The sequence below is a fragment of the Lissotriton vulgaris genome, chromosome 3_1 (assembly GCF_964263255.1).
Source record: "Lissotriton vulgaris chromosome 3_1, aLisVul1.2, whole genome shotgun sequence".
Lineage (NCBI taxonomy): Eukaryota > Metazoa > Chordata > Amphibia > Caudata > Salamandridae > Lissotriton > Lissotriton vulgaris.
Genome location: NC_141689.1, coordinates 2,009,231,989 through 2,009,253,598, shown reverse-complemented (window position 1 = coordinate 2,009,253,598; position 21,610 = coordinate 2,009,231,989). Strand labels below are relative to the sequence as shown.

The window sequence follows — 21,610 nt, the reverse complement described above, 5'->3', positions numbered from 1 at the left end:
TTATTTATTTTTTATTCCAGTTCCAATTCGTACGATAAAGTTCGGATACCAATTCCAGAGTACGACTCATTAATGATTTACTTTTTATGCTTTATTTCATACTGCTGTAACGAGTTTCGGCATTGCTGCCTTGGTCAGTCACACACAGTGGTCGTAGTGGGCGGGATTGGAAGGGCACGGCGTGCCCCTAATTTTTACATTTATTACAGTCCGTTCCCCTACTTCTTTTTATTAAAAAAGCATCCCAGGACTGCAGGAATGGTCCATATTAAAATGATAGTTTATTCATTCAGCCGTGTCCCCTGTGTGATGCATATCGAGGAAGGCCTCTGCAGTGCCCACAACCTCCTCCCCCTTCTCTTCTGTATCTGGGGACAGGGACCTGAAAAACAACACTGAAGGGGCAGTCAGTGACAAAACTGCTATGTCTAATGGCTCTAATAATGCAGTCATTTACAGCTAATTTACTGCCGACGCTACCTGCCTACCCTCACTATGGCTAATACAATGGTCACATCAGGAAGCTTTGGTGGACCCGCCCTTGACCTCATGTGCCCTTCATTTTTGGGCTCACCCAGACTGACGGACACCACCTCCTGAAAAAGAAGAATAGGGATTCAGTGAGGAATCACTCGCTGGCTGCAAATCTGCTCTCCAAGCAGCCAGAACTGGAAATTGGGAGGAAGGCGACTGCTGTAGAAGAGGCCCTTAGCTGATCCAGCCCCACCAGCCTCTCCTGGAAATCGTTCTGCATGCCTGCCCAGAGGTCCCCAGCCCCTCCTTTACAGCTCTTCTCTTTTCTCCGCACTGGGGTCTGCAAGAGGAGCCTGGACTGCCTCTGAACTCCATGACTCGCTCGTAAATAAACATCAAGTAAGTTGGGAAAATGAAAGAGTACCTTGGTGCATTTTTTTTTACAAATGTTGAATGTCTTAGTCAGCTGTTTTTTTATACTTTTTTATTTAATGTGTCGTATGTTAATTTATTTAAAATGTATGGATGCTCTGTGTTCCGGGATGTGGTCTTTTACAAACATACTGTTGACCTTTTAATATATATATATATATATATATATATATATATATATATATATATATATATATATATATATATATATATATATATATATATATATATATATATATATATATATATATATATATATATATATATATATATATATATATATATTGCATCTAAGCAGCACAAGTTCTGTGACCCCCAAGCACCAGAGCCCCTTTCGGACCCCAACCAGGGTCAGGCTGTAAAAAACAACAAGGCCCTGGCACCAAGGTCAGACTGGCCATGCCAGGCATGGGATGAGAGCATGGAGGGGTGGGAGGCTGGTTTTGTAATTGGGGAACGTTTTGAGGCAGTGCTGCAAAATCGGCCCCCGAGTTACAAAACAAGCATTTGAAATTTGTGAAATTTAAAGCTATTGGCATTGTAAATGACAATGACAATGCATTTTATTTCTATGTTTTCAAAACTAACGCATAGATAAAAGGTTCGCCTTTTACAATGCCAGTAGCTCAAGGTCTCGCAAATGCGAGACCTATTGCATTGCAAATGCTTGTTTAAAGCCCTCCCAAGAATGTGTGTAGACCACAAACATACTAGGATACCAAAACGGAAAATGGATACTGAAAATGAACAAATAAATGTACCTCTTTTAAAAAGCATTTAACATTTTCATTTCTTTCATGTTTACACAAGATCACACAGTGCTTTCTACAATACATCACAGAGTTACCTCCTCAGGGTGAGAAGACTGACAACAAAACTCTGTTGCAAGAATGCAGCAGCCAGGCTGCTTGGCGCTTCAATCTCAAAGATGTTACCTTGTGCAATAAAGAATTCTAAAGTCGACAAAGTTGATAGTCCCTAAGCACTGTAAACTGTCCCAGATCGCCATATGTGAAAGTGACGCCAAGACTTGAATGGTTGTTTTGTACTTGAAAGTCGCTGCGGTCTGTGAAAAAAAAAGAAAATTTCTTATCGAACTGAATTTCTACACAGCTGTTCTAATGTGCTCCAAGTTAAATATAAAGTCGTGCTTGCACAGTTACACACACTTTTTCAAAAAGGGTGTAAGTCATTGAAGTTTACAATAGTATACACGCCTTAATAAGAGTTGATTTTTAAGTTCATAAAGAAAAAATCAAACGACCTTGAAACCATTTAATGTCCACGTGTCTTTGTAACAAAGAAATATGTATATATTAAAGTAACTGGTGACCATGGAACGTGCTTCAAATCCCTCTGGTTGGGTGTCTGCCGCTGTAAGCAGGTCATAGACACGTGTAAACAGGGCGCAAACTCTTTAATACAAGCATTTGGAATGCAATAGGTCTTGCATTTACGGGGACAACAGGAGAGAGGGCGAGTGAAAGGCACAGACAATGAGAGGGTAGGTGGGGGAGTGAAATGCATGGACAATGGGAGGGTAGGTGGGGGAGTGAAAGGCACGGACAATGGGAGGGTAGGTGGGGGAGTGAAAGGCATGGACAATGGGAGGGTATGTGGGGGAGTGAAAGGCACAGACAATGGGAGGGTAGGTGGGGGAGTGAAAGGCATGGACAATGGGAGGGTAGGTGGGGGAGTGAAAGGCACGGACAATGGGAGGGTAGGTGGGGGAGTGAAAGGCATGGACAATGGGAGGGTAGGTGGGGGAGTGAAAGGCACAGACAATGGGAGGGTAGGTGGGGGAGTGAAAGGCACAGACAATGGGAGGGTAGGTGGGGGAGGGAAAGGCACAGACAATGGGAGGGTAGGTGGAGGAGTGAAAGGCACAGACAATGGGAGGGTAGGTGGGGGAGTGAAAGGCATGGACAATGTGCACGGTCTCATATATCTGATTGTTCATCTTCCTGTTGGAGATAGATTGGAGGCAGCTTTGACTCATCTAATGCAAAGGACAGGGCTAATATGTGTGCTGCAAAGAAGGTGCACCATACCGATGGCAGAAATGTATTTAATATTCCAAAGTTCTAATTAAATAATGGGAAAGCTGGATTTGTAGTTTGTGGGTGTCATTAATTCATTGATGATTAAACCCATATTTTATAGGGACCTCTACAAAATATCTAGTTTCTGTGAAATAAGAAAAACATTTATAAACATTTATAAACTTCATATTATTTAATGCATAAAGATAAATTAACCATTGCCGATACTTCTCAGCTTTTGCCTAAAAAATGTGAAGCGCCAACCAAAATTGCCATCAATAGCTAAACTGCAGGTTAGTTTGGTCAACGGTTGGTCCCTTTGTATGTGAGAGATGACTGGTAGAAATTGGGATAGTATTATGGCTTCTCTACCATAAAGATTTAGTATTTTAGACATAATAAAGTGTAGGCAGGAAATGTACAGGAAGGTCAAAAAGGCAAGTGGTCCTGTGTGAGAGCCCCTAGCAATAACATTAATGTGCTAGCCTCAGAGGAATACCCAGAGGCCTTCTTTTGGAGATAAGTTGTGCAGGAAGCTTTGTACAAAACTGCTCATGCGTATCATTCATGCAGGAACCCAATTCAAAGGATATTCAGAAAGAATCTGTGTCTTACACTAACAGTGATCCATGACGTTTATATCAAATAAGCATACATATCTACAATGGTGCATTGAAAAAGGCTTTACAGTAACTGGGTCATACTGGGCATCAGACGTTTCCCAGGGTGTCCGGAAGGGTAGGGGGTCGGTTTAGTTAATAGGGGCAGATTTTGTAGCAGTGCAGGACTTTAAAAAACACTGCAAAGTTCATTGTATATTTAGCAGGTTCTGGGCAACAATAAAAGTGCCACGATAAAGAGAGAGATGAGAGGGAGTTTTGTCTGATGGCTGTTTTGACTCATCAAAAGTAGTGCAGGCGATTAATACGCTTGATGCAGAGAAAGTGTACCATGCATATCAAAGGACAATAATTTATGTGCATAGCTCAGTGGGTTACTGCTTTTTGTTCACTTCCCGAATTAAAATTTAACTTTTCCATTTACTGTCAATATCTCTCTCAAGTTTTTTGTGAGAAGAAGAGTTAGCCAGTTCAAAAGGTGTCCTTTGCAGGACACTTGAATACATAATTCCTATGTTTGAGCAACTAGATGGCTGACATGAATGTGGAGAGGTCCTGAAGGGTTTCTGTGAGTTAGATCAGGTTCTCCTGATGAGTCCCTTTCTCTTCTGAGCCGTGCTTAACCCATTCCTTGCTGTACAGGAATGCAACAAAGGCACAACTGTGTACAGGAGGAACCTTGTATTCATGTCCTCAATGTTTGAGACAAAATGTACTCAACGACTTCTGAACATTGAGTGTAAAAGCCTTAAGGTAACATGTCGTTCCTGCTTATATTTCGCATGCTTAACATAATCTTGCATTCCCTATGAGTGTTTGCTTTTTCCAGGATGTTATTTGTTTCAGGCAGTGCATAATTTGAATTGAGTCACGTCCAGCTGTTCATAATGGGGCAGAATTGGGTTGTAACTGAAGACAGTGCAAGTGTCTCTCAGTGGGGCAGAAGGGTGTTCGGGAGGATAGGATGTGGCACTATGGACAGTGCTAGAAAATTTGTAACTGGGGAACCTGGTTCAACCTTCATGACTAGTCCACTAGACAACTTGCCTGAGGGAGCACATTCTCCTACTAGACCTTAGAAGGCCCAACTAGACCTTAGAAGCCCTGGTATCTTAGTACCTTGAATGCCTGTCCAGCACAATCCATACTGAAGTTCACCTCCAGCCTTGCAGGCAGGCCTAAAAAGCAGCTCACCCTAGAGCAGCAGTGACTTTGCCAATGAGATCACAGGACCCTTGAGGCCAGTCGGCCTCACTCATTGGTGCCTCCATTGACTTTGTTCTAGCAGTACTAATGCAACTCACCGGGGAATGGCAATGCAGGATTTGCATGCACACCAGACTAAGGGGGATGTTTATGAGGGCTTTGCACCAAGCTTGCACAATGCAACGGGGTACATGCACAACGCAAAGCTCCAAGTCATTATTTAAAAGGCACGCAAAGCCACTTTGCATGTCTTGAATGGCTTCATAAATATGGAGTAGTACAATGCAGCACAAACTGCTGCGTTGCCTTACGGTGCGCAAAGGAGGTGTTGCGGTGGGTGTTGCATGGGAGAATGGTTTTGTAACTGGGGACCGCTTTTGCAGCAATGCTGCAAAATCAGGCCACAGTAACAAAACCAGCAGAACTGGGCAGCATAATAACTCACTCCTAAAAACACATAAATTACTGCAGTGTTCCTTGTAAACCCAGTAGTTTTCCTGCAACAGTAAAATTCCCCACGCAACTCCCACGGTTTCTGACGCATTCACAGATTTACAAGGACTTCGAAAATTGGGATTGCGTCAAAATCTTGCACCTCCTGAGGAGAGGCATAACGAGGAGAAATATTGTTATTTCTCTGCAGCCCACATAGAAAGAGGAAAGAGCCTCTTAGGATTGTTTTTGTACAGGAAAGAGCCCCTTCCTGCACAAAACAATCCTGCATGCAATGGAGGCACCCTTGCACCATGGGCCAAGTGTGCCTGCGTTGGCACTAGGCTGCCAAAACGGCTTCAGCACAGGGAGAAAGGACATAAATGCACCTTATTGGACAAATACGGTGCATTCCTTCCCTTTCCCTGTGATGCAGGGCAGCACAGCAAAGTAACTTGCTACGCTGCCCTACACTACCATTCCCATAAATATGCCCTTAAGTTCGCAAACTTCACAGTCTCTGCCTCATGCACAAGCACTTTTAGCATGCGTTGCCTGCTTTGAGGCCTCTGCAATTATTCAGCATTGGAAGACTAAATTATGTTGCAGTGTTGACTAAATCATGCAGCAATAAAGGGCTGCGGCGTAATGTTGTATATTTTCTGATACTTCATTATTTTGACATTTTTACACATACTAACCGTTTCCACAAAGGTTTCACCCCATTAATAGCAGTTTAACAAACAAGTGAAGCACTGAGAACGTGACCAGTCAACCTTTGTGAAGGTCCCTCCACTTCACAGCAATACAAGTCACGTTGTTTTGATCCATTTGAGCTACACGTTTTTTTTGTTAAAACCATCAGATTATGCAGCAAATGATGCATTATGTGGCAAACACTGGAGGGCTATAATTATGTGGAAAACATTTGCAACCTATGATATTTTGCCATTCATGTTTGAACTTCTCTCATGCAGTCTCTGTTGGGTGGTATTTCTAGGCGCCCACAGTGCTCGTGGAGAGATAAAGGACAAAAGTGTCTAATAGTGATTGCAGAGGATAGTAGTCTGAATGGGAGAAAATAACTGATTTAGATAATCCAAGGACTACTACCTATTTTTGACTCTACCAATGTTTGATGCTCATAATTTCAGAATTGATGCTTTTGCAATTCTCATTACAAACTAACTTGATTAGTAAATACACAAACTACTGATAAAATAGTTTTATCTCATTCATCTGATACTGCTAAAAGCATCTGCAAAACCACCAGGTCTGGGTTGTTTGAGAGTGCTATATCTAGATACAATAACAGGAAACTAAGAGGCATCTAATGCTGGCTTCATGACATGTGGCATAAAGCATGTAAAAAACGTAGGAATACAATTTTGCATTGACCGAGGGGCACAGAATGATGTCATCAACAGTGCTCCCCAACACGTGGGGCCTCCTGTCATAGAATCTAAAGCCAAATTTTATGTTCAGAAATGGTTAGAAAAAGGGAGGCGAAGTGCTCGTAAAAAAAACTGCATGGCTTGGACACAAATGGCTTATGATTCCACTTATATGTGTATTTGGGACATTCTGTGATTGAAATCGTATCCCAAATTGTAAATGTATTGTATTGTCAATAACTCATATTAAACCTCAAATAAACGTGTATCTATTGGTTGCATTAAATACCGTTATAAGCTGTAACTGGACAGTGAAATGCCAAACATACTAAAAATTAGGGCATTTTGCTCTTTCTAGCCACAGCCCTGACTCAGCCCTCTGAACCAATCCTCAGATTATTCCCTTTCCCTGATACTCCGCCCACAGTTCCCCTACTTTATTTCCCCCACTTCGACCGCTGGTCACACACACACACACTCACACACACGCACTTATTTGTAATAATTCTAAAAACAGGCTCTTTAATTTACTGTATACGGCTACCATAGTTGCCTAATTTTACCTCCATTCCTATTAACGTTGGAAATCCTTCCTGTGACGTATTTCCTCTTCATTTCAACAGTACAGAATGCAGGGATTTGTGGAATAGCTGTCATTTCGAAAAATTCTGTGGTCACATTATGTGACAAACATTGTGCTATGTAACCTCCTAGAAATACCACTGGGAAACGCTCGCTGAAAGATTGTTAAATCAATGATGCTATAGGTGGCTTGTTTTGATAGAAACACGTGCTAAAACGTACATAATGAATGGATTGACAAAGTTTATCTTCTTTTGCTTCAGGTGATCCCAGAGTTTACCTCTTTAGCCCGGCCCTGCTGGCCGACTGCCAGCAGACTTCGGTTCCGGCCCTTCTGCCTTCATCTTCATGCTTCCTCCCCCCAGGGGGGCTTCTCTACGACTCCCTCGCAGGTAAGCAAAATTATACTGTATTGTATATTCCGCGAATATCAATCCCACTCCACACCACCAGACAAAACAAACATCTCAACACTCCACAGAACGTTTTTTTTTCGATTAGTGAACAGCAAATAACTTTTTATTAGTAGTTTAAAGGCCGTGCCATTGTTCTTTTTGTTGCATGTATTATTAACGTTTGCCTGTGAACCACGGATCGGCATCACACATTGGTATTCTGCGTGTAAAGAAGTTAGCAGTCCAGTAGCTGGGTGGGCGGAGTTAGGTGGGCAGAGGGGAAGAGGTGGGGACAGGACAGGAAGGGGTTAGTTAGAGTAGGGACAGGGCAGGAGCAAGAAGCAGTGAATAAAGCTCTGAGTTATACAATAAGAAGTGTCTGTATTTATTGTAGCAGGATGCTACAACTGGCGACGAAGGTGGGATGAGCAGGACTGCAGCCCACAGGATCGAGTGAGAGAGCCCTGTCCCCTTGCAGCGCTGGACAAGAAGAGCCTGCTGCCGTGTACTGCTGCCAACCAAGAGAGACTCATAGTAGGTGACCCTGCCCCTCCCGTGACTGTGGGAGCCCAGAGGGAGCCGCTACCACGAGCGGTGAAACGCTCGAGAAAGAAGAAGTTTTCGCGCTGAAAACGCGAGTCCCGCCTGATGCGTGAGCTTTGGCACGCTGTCGGCACCGAAGAGCGGGAAATCCAAGAATCGAGTTGGGAGCCCACCCCAACCCGACCTGGTGATTGTGGTAGCCAAAAGACGAGTAACCCTTGGGGTCGATCGCCCCACGAAGGCCTGCTGTTGTGCGCTGCTAAGCGCGAAATAATCGGAGCCTGAACTCCAATGCCGGAGAATCTCACGCTGGATGCGTGAGCATTGACCTGTCGCCGCCGAGGACTCTGCAAGGGAAGGCGGGAGCCCACCCCAACCTCACCTGACCGCAGTGGCGACCTGAGGGAGCCGAATTAGGAAGATACTGCTCCTAGAGACGACGGCCGGTGAGTCCCGAGTGAAGAGAGGAGCTGAATGCTGAGAGAGAAAGTAGTGCCTGCAGACATCCACGGCGGCCATCTTTGAGTCAGGCGACTTCTGGGACATCCTCCCTGTGCAAACTATAGGCGGCCATTTTGAAGTCAGGCATTGAGCAAAGTGAACAAGCACTGGCAGCAGAAAGAAACAAGCATTGGTAACTGGAAACAAACAAACATTGGTAACTGACAACAACAATTCTTGGCAAACGAACACTGGTAGCAGAAATAAAGGCCAGAAACAAGCACTGAAGACCCACAGTCAAGATGTCTAACCCTCCCGCGCGAACCGAAGTCAAAGGAGGAACGCATCTACGAGCACCTGAGCCACTAACAGTAACAATCGGAAGCAGCATGGGCCAAAAATGGCAAGATTGGCTAGAGGACTTTGAGGACTACATTGAAGGGTCCAAAATAGAGCGAGACAATGAAAAGATAATAGCCATCCGCAACCTAGGGGGGCGTGAGATAAGTAAAATTGTGCGAGAGATCCCAAATACAGAAGCCGACACCTACGTCAAAGTAAAAGATGTGCTGAACAAACGTTTCCTGCACAAGAGAAATGTCGACTACGAGCGACACAAGTTCCACCAGCAGCGCCAAGGGAAAGAAGAACCACTGAGCTCATTCATACATCGACTGCGACGACAATCGAAATACTGTGATTTTACAAACTTCTCGCCTGATGCAGCCATTAAATCCCAAATTATCACTGGGTGTCACTCGGAATCTCTGAGGCGAAGATTGCTAAGAAAACCGCAAGAACTAGAAGAAATCGAAGAGAACTCCCGGTTGTACGACCAAGCTGAAGAAAACGCGGCGGACATCGAAACCGGACCTAGTACCAGTCACGAACACGCCAACCGTGTCACGGAACGACGTCATGGAAGACAGGAACGGCGTGACAGCGGAAGACGAAACCCGCGAGACAGATCACGACGCTCTAGATTCTCGCCCAGACGACGCCCGGACTACCGGAGGAAGGAACCTGAGAGGAGGGATCGATGACCCGAACGCACGAGGCGGTGCTTCAGGTGCGGATACGACTACCCTCACATTGACTCCTGCCCTGCCATGGGCCAACGATGCAGAAAATGTGGACGGTCCAACCACTTTGAAGCCATGTGTGGGGACTACCACAGAGAAAGACGTAGTGATAATGACAGACCCGATGGCCCGCAGAGGCCCTCGAGATCGGAGACCAAACGTCACCAGATCAGAGCGGTTCAAGGAGAGCCCACTAGATCTCCCGCGTCATCACATTCCAGCCAAGACTCTCAACGCTCCAGATGGGACCGTCGTTCTCCATCAAGGGAATCAAGATCGTCTTCGTCCAAGCGGTCTTCATACACCACTGAATATGTCAACATTGCTGATAATGATCAGCTCAAACGATACCCACGTCTCAACATCAAAGTGGGTAGCCACGCTGCCAAATTCGTGATGGACAGCGGAGCGTCGCTCAACTACATCTCGGTTGCAGAACATGAACGCATGGACCCAAAACCTCGCCTGCGTTTCGCGCCTGTCCGTGTATACACCTGGATGTCAAGGAAACCGCTCCCATGTCTGGGCAAATTTGACACCACCCTTACGTACGGCGACATCTCCATCCCAGCGGTCGTCCACGTCATTAAAGGGCCTGATGCCGACTGTCTACTGAGCCTTCCCACCGCTGAACGTCTTCGATTGGTGCATGTCCTCTTTAACGTGAATGACAGCTCGGACCGTGCTGAGAAATTTCCATCACTATTCCAAGGTTTGGGAAAATTGAAGGGCCGGCAAATCCATCTGCACATAAATGAGCAAATCAAACCGGTGGCCCAGCATCCGCGACGGGTGCCCTTTCACTTACAATCGGCGGTTGAAAATGAACTGCAGGAACTCTTGGGCGCTGACATCATTGAGCGCACTGAGGGCCCCACCCCCTGGGTGTCCCCGGTGGTCATCGTCCCCAAGAAAGGGACCCCCAACAAGGTCCGACTCTGTGTGGGCATGTGCCTGCCGAATACAGCCATTGAAAGGGAGAGACACCCCGGCCCACACTTGAGCGACATGATCACAGCGCTCAATGGGGCAAAAGTGTTTTCTAAACTGGACTTGAACAAGGGCTACCATCAGCTCGAACTGGATGACAGTTCTCGCTCCATCACGACATTCGCCACGCACCTTGGTCTATTCCGCTACAAACGGCTCAGTTTTGGCGTCTCGTCGGCTGCCGAAATCTTCCAGGAGGCCATACGACTTGTCATCCAACACATACCTAACGCCCTCAATTACAGCGATGATATCTTAGTCTACGGATCTGACACGCGAGAGCACGACATCGCCCTTGATCGCGTCTGCCACGCCCTGATGGAAGCCAACCTTACCCTCAACAGAGGAAAATGTGAATTTCATCAATCCACCTTGAAATTCTTCGGTCACATCTTCTCGTCGAGTGGCATGAAACCGGACCCTGACAAAATCGCCACGCTCAATAACACCAAGAGTCCGGCTGACGTCAACGACCTACGCTCCTTCCTCGGAATGGGGAGTTACTGCGCCCGCTACATTCATGATTACGCCACAGTAAGTCACCCAATGAGGCTCCTCACGAAAGCTGGCCAGCCATTTGTATGGACCCCGGAGTGTGAGCGTGCTTTCAAGGACATCAAACACGCCGTGGAATCGGCCGATTGCCTCTCTTATTTCAACCCTAGGAGGAAAACGGAAATCACCGTGGACGCAAGCCCCGTGGGTTTGGGAGCCATCCTGGCACAATACGACAATGAGTCGGATCAGAGGCGGATCATCGCCTACGCCAGTCGGAGCCTAACCGACCCGGAAAAAAAATACTCCCAACCAGAGAAAGAGAGCCTGGCCGTTGTGTGGGCGTGTGAGCACTTCCACATCTTTGTATAGGGAAACATTTCACGCTCATAACCGATAACCAGGCACTCGTCACGATCTACGGGAACCCCAAATGCAAGATGCCCCCCAGGATCGAAAGATGGGGCTTACGGCTACAAGAATACACTTTCACAATTGTCCACAAACCGGGGAAGGCGGAGAATCCAGCCGACTACATGTCCCGCCACCCCCGAGAATCCTCAGAGACTGAGCCTTCCATCGCGGAGGAGTACATCCACTTCGTGACTGGTCATGCTCGTCCACCGGCTATCCCCATGCACACCATTCGGGAAGCGACCAATCAAGACAACATCTTACAAATAGTACTGAAGCGTATACAATCCAACCGGTGGAGATACCACCCGCAGGAGGAAGAGGAAGACCCTGCCGTCAAGAAGGAACTCCAGGCCTTCCGACATGTCTCCGATGAACTTTCTGTAACTACTGATGGCATCCTTCTGAGAGATCACAGACTAGTCATTCCTGCGACACTGAGGCAAGGAGTAATCGACCTCGCTCACGAAGGCCATCGAGGAGTCGTGTCCACCAAAAGAGCACTGAGAGAGCGTGTCTGGTTTCCGGCCCTCGACCAGATGGTTGAAGACACATTGAAAGATTGCCACCTCTGTCAACTGACCAGCCACAGCAGTCCACCCGCACCTCTACGAATGACCCCATTGCCTGATGGGGTGTGGCAGGAAGTTGCCATGGACTTTTATGGGCCCCTGCAATCAGGGAAATACGTGGTCGTCATCATGGACGAATACTCTAGATTCCCAGTGGCTCAGTTCATATCATCCACCAGTGCCGCCTGCACCCTCAAGGTACTTGAAGAAGTCTTCGCGACATGGGGCGTCCCCAAGGTCATCAAGACGGACAACGGACCCCCATTCAACAGTCATGAATTCAGCGATTTCGCGAAGCAAATGGACTTTCAACACCGCAAAGTCACGCCCCTCTGGCCACAAGCCAACGGCACTGTAGAGAGATTCACGTCCACCATTAAGAGAACTTTCCAACAAGCCACTGCCGAGAAGAAAGATCTGAGGTCAGCGTTGAACGAGGTCCTTAGCGCCTACAGAACAACTCCACACTCCACAACGGGCCAGTGCCCTGCCACTCTCATGCTCGGAAGGACAATGAGGAATCGGATCCCAACATGGGACGGAGCACTGAGGATGCCCCTCTCGGACCAACAACATCGAGAGATGGCAGTGACGGATCGGCTTCACAAAGACAAAATGAAAGAGTATGCTGACCGCAAGCGGAGAGCCCGGTCACCCTCTCTGAAAGAAGGCGACAGAGTCTTTGTCAAGCAGGAACAACGCCAAAAGACTGACTGCCGCTTCAAGGATAAGCCTCTAACAGTTATCCAACAAAAGGGCACCATGGTGACCGTGGAATCAGAAACCCGGCGAGTCACCCGCAACGCTTCTCACTTCAAGAAGTGTTCTCCCGAAGATCATAAAAGTACAACTTTAACCACTACGCCTGAGGGCCGGGACAATCCTGAGTCTGTCGCACCAAACACCGGACATTCCTCAGCAGAAGGACTACCGGAAGAGGGCACTGGGCCCATTCCAACGAGACCCAGACGTCATGTACAGCCTCCCAAGAGACTGATCGAAGAGATGGACTAATCTCTATTTCATTTGTTGCTTTAATAAGAAAGGGGGAGATGTAAAGAAGTTAGCAGTCCAGTAGCTGGGTGGGCGGAGTTAGGTGGGCAGAGGGGAAGAGGTGGGGACAGGACAGGAAGGGGTTAGTTAGAGTAGGGACAGGGCAGGAGCAAGAAGCAGTGAATAAAGCTCTGAGTTATACAATAAGAAGTGTCTGTATTTATTGTAGCAGGATGCTACACTGCGAAGCAATGAACTTTGCAGAAGCTTTGTGAAAAACATTTGTGGACATCGAGGGATCTAATGCCGCCGATTTGCAAGTTTTTAAGGGTTGTAAATACAGGAGTGGGTGGTGACCTTTCAAAGTAGTGGGGCGAGCAAAGTGCCCTGCCTACAAAAAAACAAAAACACATTATCGCTCCCTAAAAAAACCCTGGCTCAAAAAGCCTAAATAAAAGCAACCGCTACCTCCAAAAAACAAACAAACAGTACATGCATTACACATTATATCAATTTAGTAAAACTAAATTGTACTTACCGCAGGCTTGCTGTCCTTCCGAAGACTGTAAAAAAACCCTAACCACTCCAGATGCTGCGCTCATGCTGCATGAGAGCAGCACCAGGATTGGATGGAGCGTATTGGCCTAATGCTTCTTCAGGCCCTAGAGGCCTGTGCTTGGTCTCCACCCAGCTGTCTAAGGCAGCTGGGTGAAGAGCTTCAAAGTGCGCATGTCACTTTGGAACTTTGAACTGCATAGCCAGCACTACTCCAGTCCTCCAGTCAGGCTTGTGATCTGCAGATGGCAATTTTCTTGTCTGCAATAGGTGATATTTATCTGGCATTAGAAATTTGTGTTCATTTCCACTGACAGTGTGCACCAATTTGATTGTGTTCACTTGTCATTTGTCGAGCCTTCTGTGTGTACCATAGAAAGTCTTGGGGCCACATGTATGACTGAAGCCTTGTGCGAGTTCCTAATTGCAAAGTTTTACGACTCACAGTTAGGAGTCGCACAATGCAATGTACTAATGTGTTTCAACCCCATTTAGCGATTGCCAATGGGGTCGAAAATGACCTACCTCATCAATATTCCTGAGGTAGGTTGCAATTTGGGACCCATTAGGATTCGCTAAAAACACAGGGATAGTGGTCTGCTGGGGATAGCAGACCAACATGTTGGTGTTTGCTTTCAAATGAAACAACTTATTTTTTTATTACAGACAGTTTTTCTTAACGGATGGGTTTCAAAAAGAAAAATGAAACGGTTCTGTTTCATTTTTTAAGAGTAGGTAGTGGTCCCTGGAACAACTGCCTGCTCTTAAAAAAACTCACTAAGAGTAAGGGGTTCCCTGGGGACCCATTCCCGTTTACGACTGGCTTAGCACATACTTGAAGTAGGCGGTAAATTGCAATTGTTTTGCAACCAGCAAAGCATTCGTACATCTAATCGCTATTAGGAAGGGGCGCCATTGGCACGCCCCTACCTAATACCGACTCTGAAACCCTATTTTGCGAGTCAATAGTAAATCAGTGGCACACGAAATAGGGTTCGTACATGCCAAAAGGCATTTTGCAGTTGCAAACAGCCTGATTCTTCATTAGCGACAACTAAAAACAGTTGTACATGTGGCCCTTATTTACGGAATTTACTGAAAATGTGCACAAGCTTGCATCTTACAATGGTGATCCCTATTGTGGTATCTGATTGCTTTATTGTGATTAGAAAAATGTACACATCATTCACTATTCTTAACTTTCAGGGCACACAGACAGAATAACTGCTATTGGAGAAACACAGACAGAGCTTATGGCCGTCACAGCCTCTAAAGATGGAACCTTAAAGATGTGGGACCTGCCTTCTGGCAAAGCTGTCTTCACACTCCATGGAGTTGGACGGAACATTGACTCCATTACTGTATGCCAGGAGAATAAGATGGTCGCCGTCACTGAAAACAACTCTTTTCAAGTTTGGGATCTGTCCTTGAGGAAGGTGATATATACAGCAGAAGGATTTTTGGATGCACCCATATTGACCTCAGCCATGGAAGGCAAGCTTCTTCTGGCATTTTTTGATGGGAGCCATTTAGTCAAGGTAAGAAAAACAAGTTTCTCCTGGTTGAATGAGACTTAAACATCCATAACTTTCAGACACAATAAGGAACCACACTGAGCATTAGGTCACAATAACTAATGTATTAAACTGATTTTGTGGTTAGAAAATATGCTAGTGATTTTGTATGTCTATACTCGAAAGAGTATCATCACAGTTTCCTGTTTGTGCTCATGCATGGAAACTAATGAAGTGAATATCAATTTTTCTCCTTTGTACACTAGTTCATTTCATTTGTTATATATATATATATATATATATATATATATATATATATATATATATATATATATATATATATATATATATATATATATATATATATATATATATATATATATATATATATATATATATATATATATATATATATATATATTGGCATTGGGTAACATCTGGAAAGCCAGCTCTTACATTCTGCTGAAAGTAGACTGCGAATCAGGGTTTATTTAGTTTGCTGTTTAAAATGTAAGGATCATCACTTTATGAGGTAACAACATTACAGCATTCAAGTTTTATGGTCAGATGCAAATACATGCTCAAAAACGTGTAAAAAGTTGAACTGCACATTTTCCACATTGTTTGCACTCTGTTATGAGAAGACTTATGAAGAACAGTCCAGATGTAGCTCAAAAGAGGTGGTAACAAGGTTGAGACTAGAAGCATTATTCAGCTTCTTTAAGGACATAATGTTTTACTAACATGTAAGGTACATTCTGTCTGTATTATTAGAATGGTTCCATCACATACACTTCATCCTTCTTCAAATCGTTTAAAGGTCCACTTCTAACATCCTACAGGAGACACCTACCAGCAGAGGTTGAATGTTCAGGATCTGAAAGGGACTGTGAAAATGAGACATTCTTGCTTGGAGATTTCGAAAGGAACTACGATTTTGTCAAACCCATACAAAGTTCATAGCTATATATTCTCTTGTCAAAACATATGCTATCTCTGTGATAGACTGACAGTGCCTATCGTTGTCCATGAATTTGTGATGTGGCCTGGGGAATTGTAAAGTCATGACATCCTGAGCAGAAGGTAGCTGGGTGGCTAAGGGATTTCTTCAGTTGCAAAAATATTTAGCGTATGGGCAGGAAAAGAAAAACCCCTCGAATTCTGTAAACTGATGGACTGCTGGATTTATGGTTAGGCATACCAATTTTGTACGTTTTGGGGCCAAATCGACTGGATGTCCTGGACCACAGACATAAACCCACAACTCATAAAGTGTCTAATTTTACGTGAATGAGGGCCTACACACGTCAAAGCAGGCATGATCATGAAAGCCCTGCGAATTTGTTGACCCAAATTGTGACTGCATTCGGGGTCTACTGCAGGCCATTTTATTAGATTGCACAAATGAACAAAATGTGTAATTTTTAACGTGTTACCATACAACACCAATTTAGGAAGACACTATATCCGGTGTGTGCATCTATTTCAATGCTCTTTCGACTTGTATTCAAAGTGTGCTTGGTTTGTACCACCAAGACTGGATGCATGGTGTATTCTGGTCTGGAGAAATAATCAATTTATTAGATCTCAATCATTTAGATATTGTTGACATGTTTGCATTTCTGTCATCTAAAATGTATGCTAAATGTCATCATTTTGAGAAGTGTGTTTTAGTTGATAATAATTGATAGAAGGGAGTCTTTTAAGTGAACAATTAGTGGTTTCTTCTTAAGTTTTAACTAGTGGCTGCAGCAAGGAGAAACAGAACATATAGGAACCACATTCATATGTATTTATTTATCCATTTGTATAGTTACTACTACACCTAGGTTTAACTCTAAACTTGTTTGCTATTCACCCCTTCAGAGTGTAGATTTATGCATAGGTGTAGACTTACATGTCTCCAAACCTCAGCTCAGCATGGGGCCTCATAAAACAGGATTTATAAATGTAAAGTTACTTCTAGTAATTTTGCACATGTGGGTGGAGATCTCCACCACTGTGAGGGAGATCTTGCAAAAGGAAGGATAGGGAATTTATTAAATTGTATTATTGTTTAACAGCATTATAAAAATATTTTAATATTTGATAAAAATATAAATAAATGAACAATATTTATTAACCTAGAACTAATAAAATTAAATGTTACCGTACATTTGCTCATCAAATTAAATGTGTAATCAATTATAAATTAAATGCCCAAATCATTTATTTAATGTTGCTTCCAATGGGGTGTTATTTTATTTCTCTGCCTCCAATGTGTTTTGCACTATCAGTAGTTGTTCATGTGTGGTGCTTGAGTTATTTCAAGACTGCTGCCATACATTTAGACCTGTTTAGACATCTTTTTGACTGCAGTAAATTTAAGATTGTAGTTTGTGATTAGCATTGGTCTTACTCTTTTGTGGGTGTGTATTTCTATCAGCATGTACTTGCCTAAACCCCTTCTTAAATTTCCCCAAACCTTTCCCATTTAGCAGTAATTCCCATTTTCCAGCCACTCCCCTGGTACTTCCCACATTACTACATTTACTACAAAAATCTATGCCTGTATGTGTGCAAGATCTCTACACAGAAAAGATAGGAGAGGCAGAGGTGTTGTTCTCTGCCCGTAAGTATGTGAAAAGCATTTTGTATCATGTGAGTTGCAGTACTACTTTACGTATTATAAACTGCAGTTTGAATCATGCCCATCATTTTCATTCAGCATAGATCTTGTATGTAAAAACCTCTAATACACGTCTATATTGCAGGTTTTTGATTTGACCAAGGCATGCAAGCTCCAGTGTGAGGTGGAAATTCCTGCAGATGACACCCCTGTCCACAAAGATCGCTCCATACTAGTGTCAAAGAACTCAGTGAAGGATTATGTTCTCTTTGCCTATAGGTCAGTATATCTTTGAGCTACATCTTTTTTTTTTTCTAAGACTTTTGGTCCCTATTGGTCTTGCTCAGTGGTCTTCAGACGCTTAAATGTTGGCCCCCCCACCCCCTGTGTTAAAATGAATGGGGTTCCTGGAATCACAAACATATTTCTCACATTTATAACATAAAATTGACAGCTCTAAACATATTTAACAATTGAGAGATTGCAGTTAGGTTTAGCAAGCACTTTAAAAATGCAATCAAATACATGGTTGCCAACAGGCTATGGTCAGCTCCCTAGATTCTAAAAGTATCTATAATGCGATCCTTTATCAGAAACAAGGGGAGGGACTTGGAGGGTTATTTTCCCTTCGTCTTTTACACCTACTCCCATCCAAGACAGGAGGACATGAAGATGAAACTGGTGGTCCATCACATAATGGCTTACTGGCACTCTGTTTTTTATCACTTAAAGTACAGCACTGTTTTCAGCATTGTGCCCCTGCTTACCAGTGCCTAGCAACACCCTGAGATCAATTCATGTCCTCCGAGTGCATGCCTCCAATTTAAAAACATCTGGTCTTGTGTATGTCTCTTACGCATTTTGTTCAGTTTTTATTCATGTTCCTGTGTTCTTATTCTCGCCACTTGTGCTCCTTACTCCCCTAGTAGCTAATCTCTGCTTGAGCATAATTGCCACAGAAATCCCTCCACAGAGCTTGTCTTGACTACTAGCCCATGCAAGTATGGGGAGGCGAGGAATGGGTATTGTACCTGTTAGTTTTCATTTCCATATGGTGATCTGTTGTGGATGCTGAAGATATAGGGCTTGATTACGATGCCAATAGTCAGACTGCCGACATCCCATGGTGACATGGTGACATCCCGTGGTGGCATGGTGAGCAAAAGAATGTGGATTTAACCCCGATCTCTTGACTGGGGGTGAATGTTTGACTTGCTCTGCATTCCATCCATCATCTGTGTGTCTTTTGCTTTCTCATCCTAAGTGCCCCGGGTATGCCCAGATGTGGGTCCTGTGCTCACTGTGCCACTTGTTTCAAGCCAGCCTGGCTGATGAGGGGTGATGCCCCGAAACCGGTCTTAGGATGCTTGTTTCCAGTCCAGGGAGGACCTGGCTTGGCAGCTTGGGCTGGACTGTTCCCACGAGGCACAGGGTCAAGACTGATTTGCAATGGCTGGGTCTAAACTGGGGTGGCATGGTGAGCAAAAGAACAATGGATTTGACCCATATCGCTTGACTGGGGGTGAATGTTTGATTTGCTCTGCATTCCATCCATCATCAGTGAGTCTTTTGCTTTCTCGCCCTAAGTGTGCCAGGTATGCCCAGACGAGGGTCCCGGGCTCACTGTGCCACTTATTTCAAGCTAAACTGGCTGATATGGGGTGATGGCCCGAAACCGGTCCCAGAATGCTTGTTTCCAGTCCAGGGAGGACCTGGCTTGGCTGTTCGTGCCGGACTGTTCCCATGAGGAACAGGGTCAAGACTGATTTGCATATGGCTGGGTCGAAACTGGGGTGGCATGGTGAGCAAAAGAATGATTGATTTAACCCAGTTCTCTTGACTGGGGGCAAATGTTTGATTTGTCTGCATTCTGTCCTTCATCTGTGTCCCTTTTGCTTTCTTGTCCTAAGTGTGCCGTGTATGCCCAGACGTGGATCCCGAGCTCACTGTGCCACTTGTTTCAAGCTTGCCTGGCTGATGAGGGGTGAGACCTCGGAATCGGTCCCAAGATGCTTGCTTCCGATCCAGGGAGGACCTGGCTTGGCAGTTTGGGCTGGACTGTTCCCATGAGGCTAAGTGTAACGACCGGGTTCTAGACTAGATGGGATCAGCTCCTGAGAGCCCCTCCAACCCAGCCGGAACGTAACCACCTCCCTCCTCAGGACCCATCTATCCAGGCACCTGGGTACCTACCTGAGGATGGGGAACTCGCAATATACAAGCTCATATCATCAGAAACACCACTAAATCTATAGGGATACTAAGAATACTCACTGATTACTAAGGACATCCATGCCCTACACCACACTCATACCTCATAGTCTCGCGACCACATGGGTCCAGACTAATCTACCCTGGGGCAGTTCTGATTATCTACCATTACACACTGTTTACCCTCAGTGCTCACTCGACACACAATCCGGCGTGCCTTACACACTGAGCTGCAGCCTCAGTGCTCACTCTCTTTCTATTGTGTCCACAATCCGGCGGAACTAAACACCGTATCCCCCCGGTGCTCACTCACTTACAATCCGATCTGCAATCCGGCAGATCTACACACTGACCACAATCAGTGCTCTCACTAACGCCACTTACTAATGACGACCACTTTCCTATGAATACCTTTAGCTCTCTGTCTCTATGTTGGGAAGTCTCTCTCACTATTCACTAAGGGTTTGCTACTACAATAATATTATGGGATGGCCGAATTACTTAGTATATCAATTATCTTTCAGTTCAAGGGCTCCTCTCTCTCCCTAATTATTCAGTTATCACTTACCTGATCAGGGGTAGCATCTGTTCAAACAGTAATACCTGTCTAGGAGACAAGGTTACCTCCACTGTGTGGGGACAAATGATATACACACTATATGCAAGAGTTATTCCCTGATTTAAGCGCTCCTACTCCCTTGTGATCCGTCAGTTGCTACACAGCATCTGGTTAGAAGAAAGGTTAGCTCTATCTTAAGAACAACACATGCACACTAGTTCACTAAGAACTGGGGTATCTTTATTACAATAAACATAAAATACACATACACAAATCTGCGGGGTCTCTATGACTAACAGGAACTTTAACACACCGCTGAAAGAAAAGGATTAGACATACAATAGCCTAGGGAATAAAGACAAGATTAAGGTGTAAGTGTAAAGGGGACTAGTTTAGACTACCTCACCTATTAGAAGGAAGATTTCTCTCTGTCTCTGGTGGGATCAGGGCTCTCTCTCTGTCTCTGGTGGGATCAGGGCTCTCTCTCTGTCTCTCCCTCCGTCACCACAGCTACACGCCTCTGGCTCAATTGCTCCAGCTGACAGCCTCAGCTCCTCCATCTGCTTTAATGCTCTCTGACAAACTGGCAGTCCCAGCTGATAGTTACTGCTCTCTCTTCAGCTTCAGCAATCATCTGCCTTCTTTCTCCATTCCAGAAAGCCAATAGAACTGCACAGTATTCTGCAGCTCCAGCAGACATCCTACTCTCCACTCTTTAAGAACCAAACTGAACTGAACACTCCTCCTCTTCTGCAATTCGCTAATATGGATTCCTCTCCCCTCATGGAAATTTCCAACAGAGGGCTGCCTCCCACCGAATTCCTGTGCTAGCTCCAGAGCTCTCTGCGCAACCGCAGTGGCCATCTGCTTGTTACGTCTGGGCCCAAGAGACAAACACAACACATGCTTCCGATAAGAACCAGTCCTGACTGGTTTTCCCTTAGCAGTCAACAGCCTTAACTATAAGCATTACCTTTCCCCTTGAAGCATCTCATCTCTGCAGGGATAGAGAGCAAAAATGGAGTCTGTCTAGTTCTGGGCCTTGTAGGCCTGAGA

At 44.9% G+C, this 21,610-nt stretch overlaps 1 protein-coding gene across 1 annotated transcript in view; it reads left to right on the top strand.

Annotated features, from left to right (window-relative positions):
• The window catches only part of LOC147728720 (uncharacterized), a 497,345-nt gene that overhangs the window by 261,470 nt on the left and 214,265 nt on the right, over positions 1-21,610 (top strand). The window contains exons 16-18 of the mRNA XM_086963852.1: positions 7,446-7,574; positions 14,869-15,200; positions 17,930-18,063. Of these exons, the coding sequence (XP_086819978.1) occupies positions 7,446-7,574; positions 14,869-15,200; positions 17,930-18,063 (595 nt within the window). The remainder of the gene's footprint in view (positions 1-7,445; positions 7,575-14,868; positions 15,201-17,929; positions 18,064-21,610) is intronic.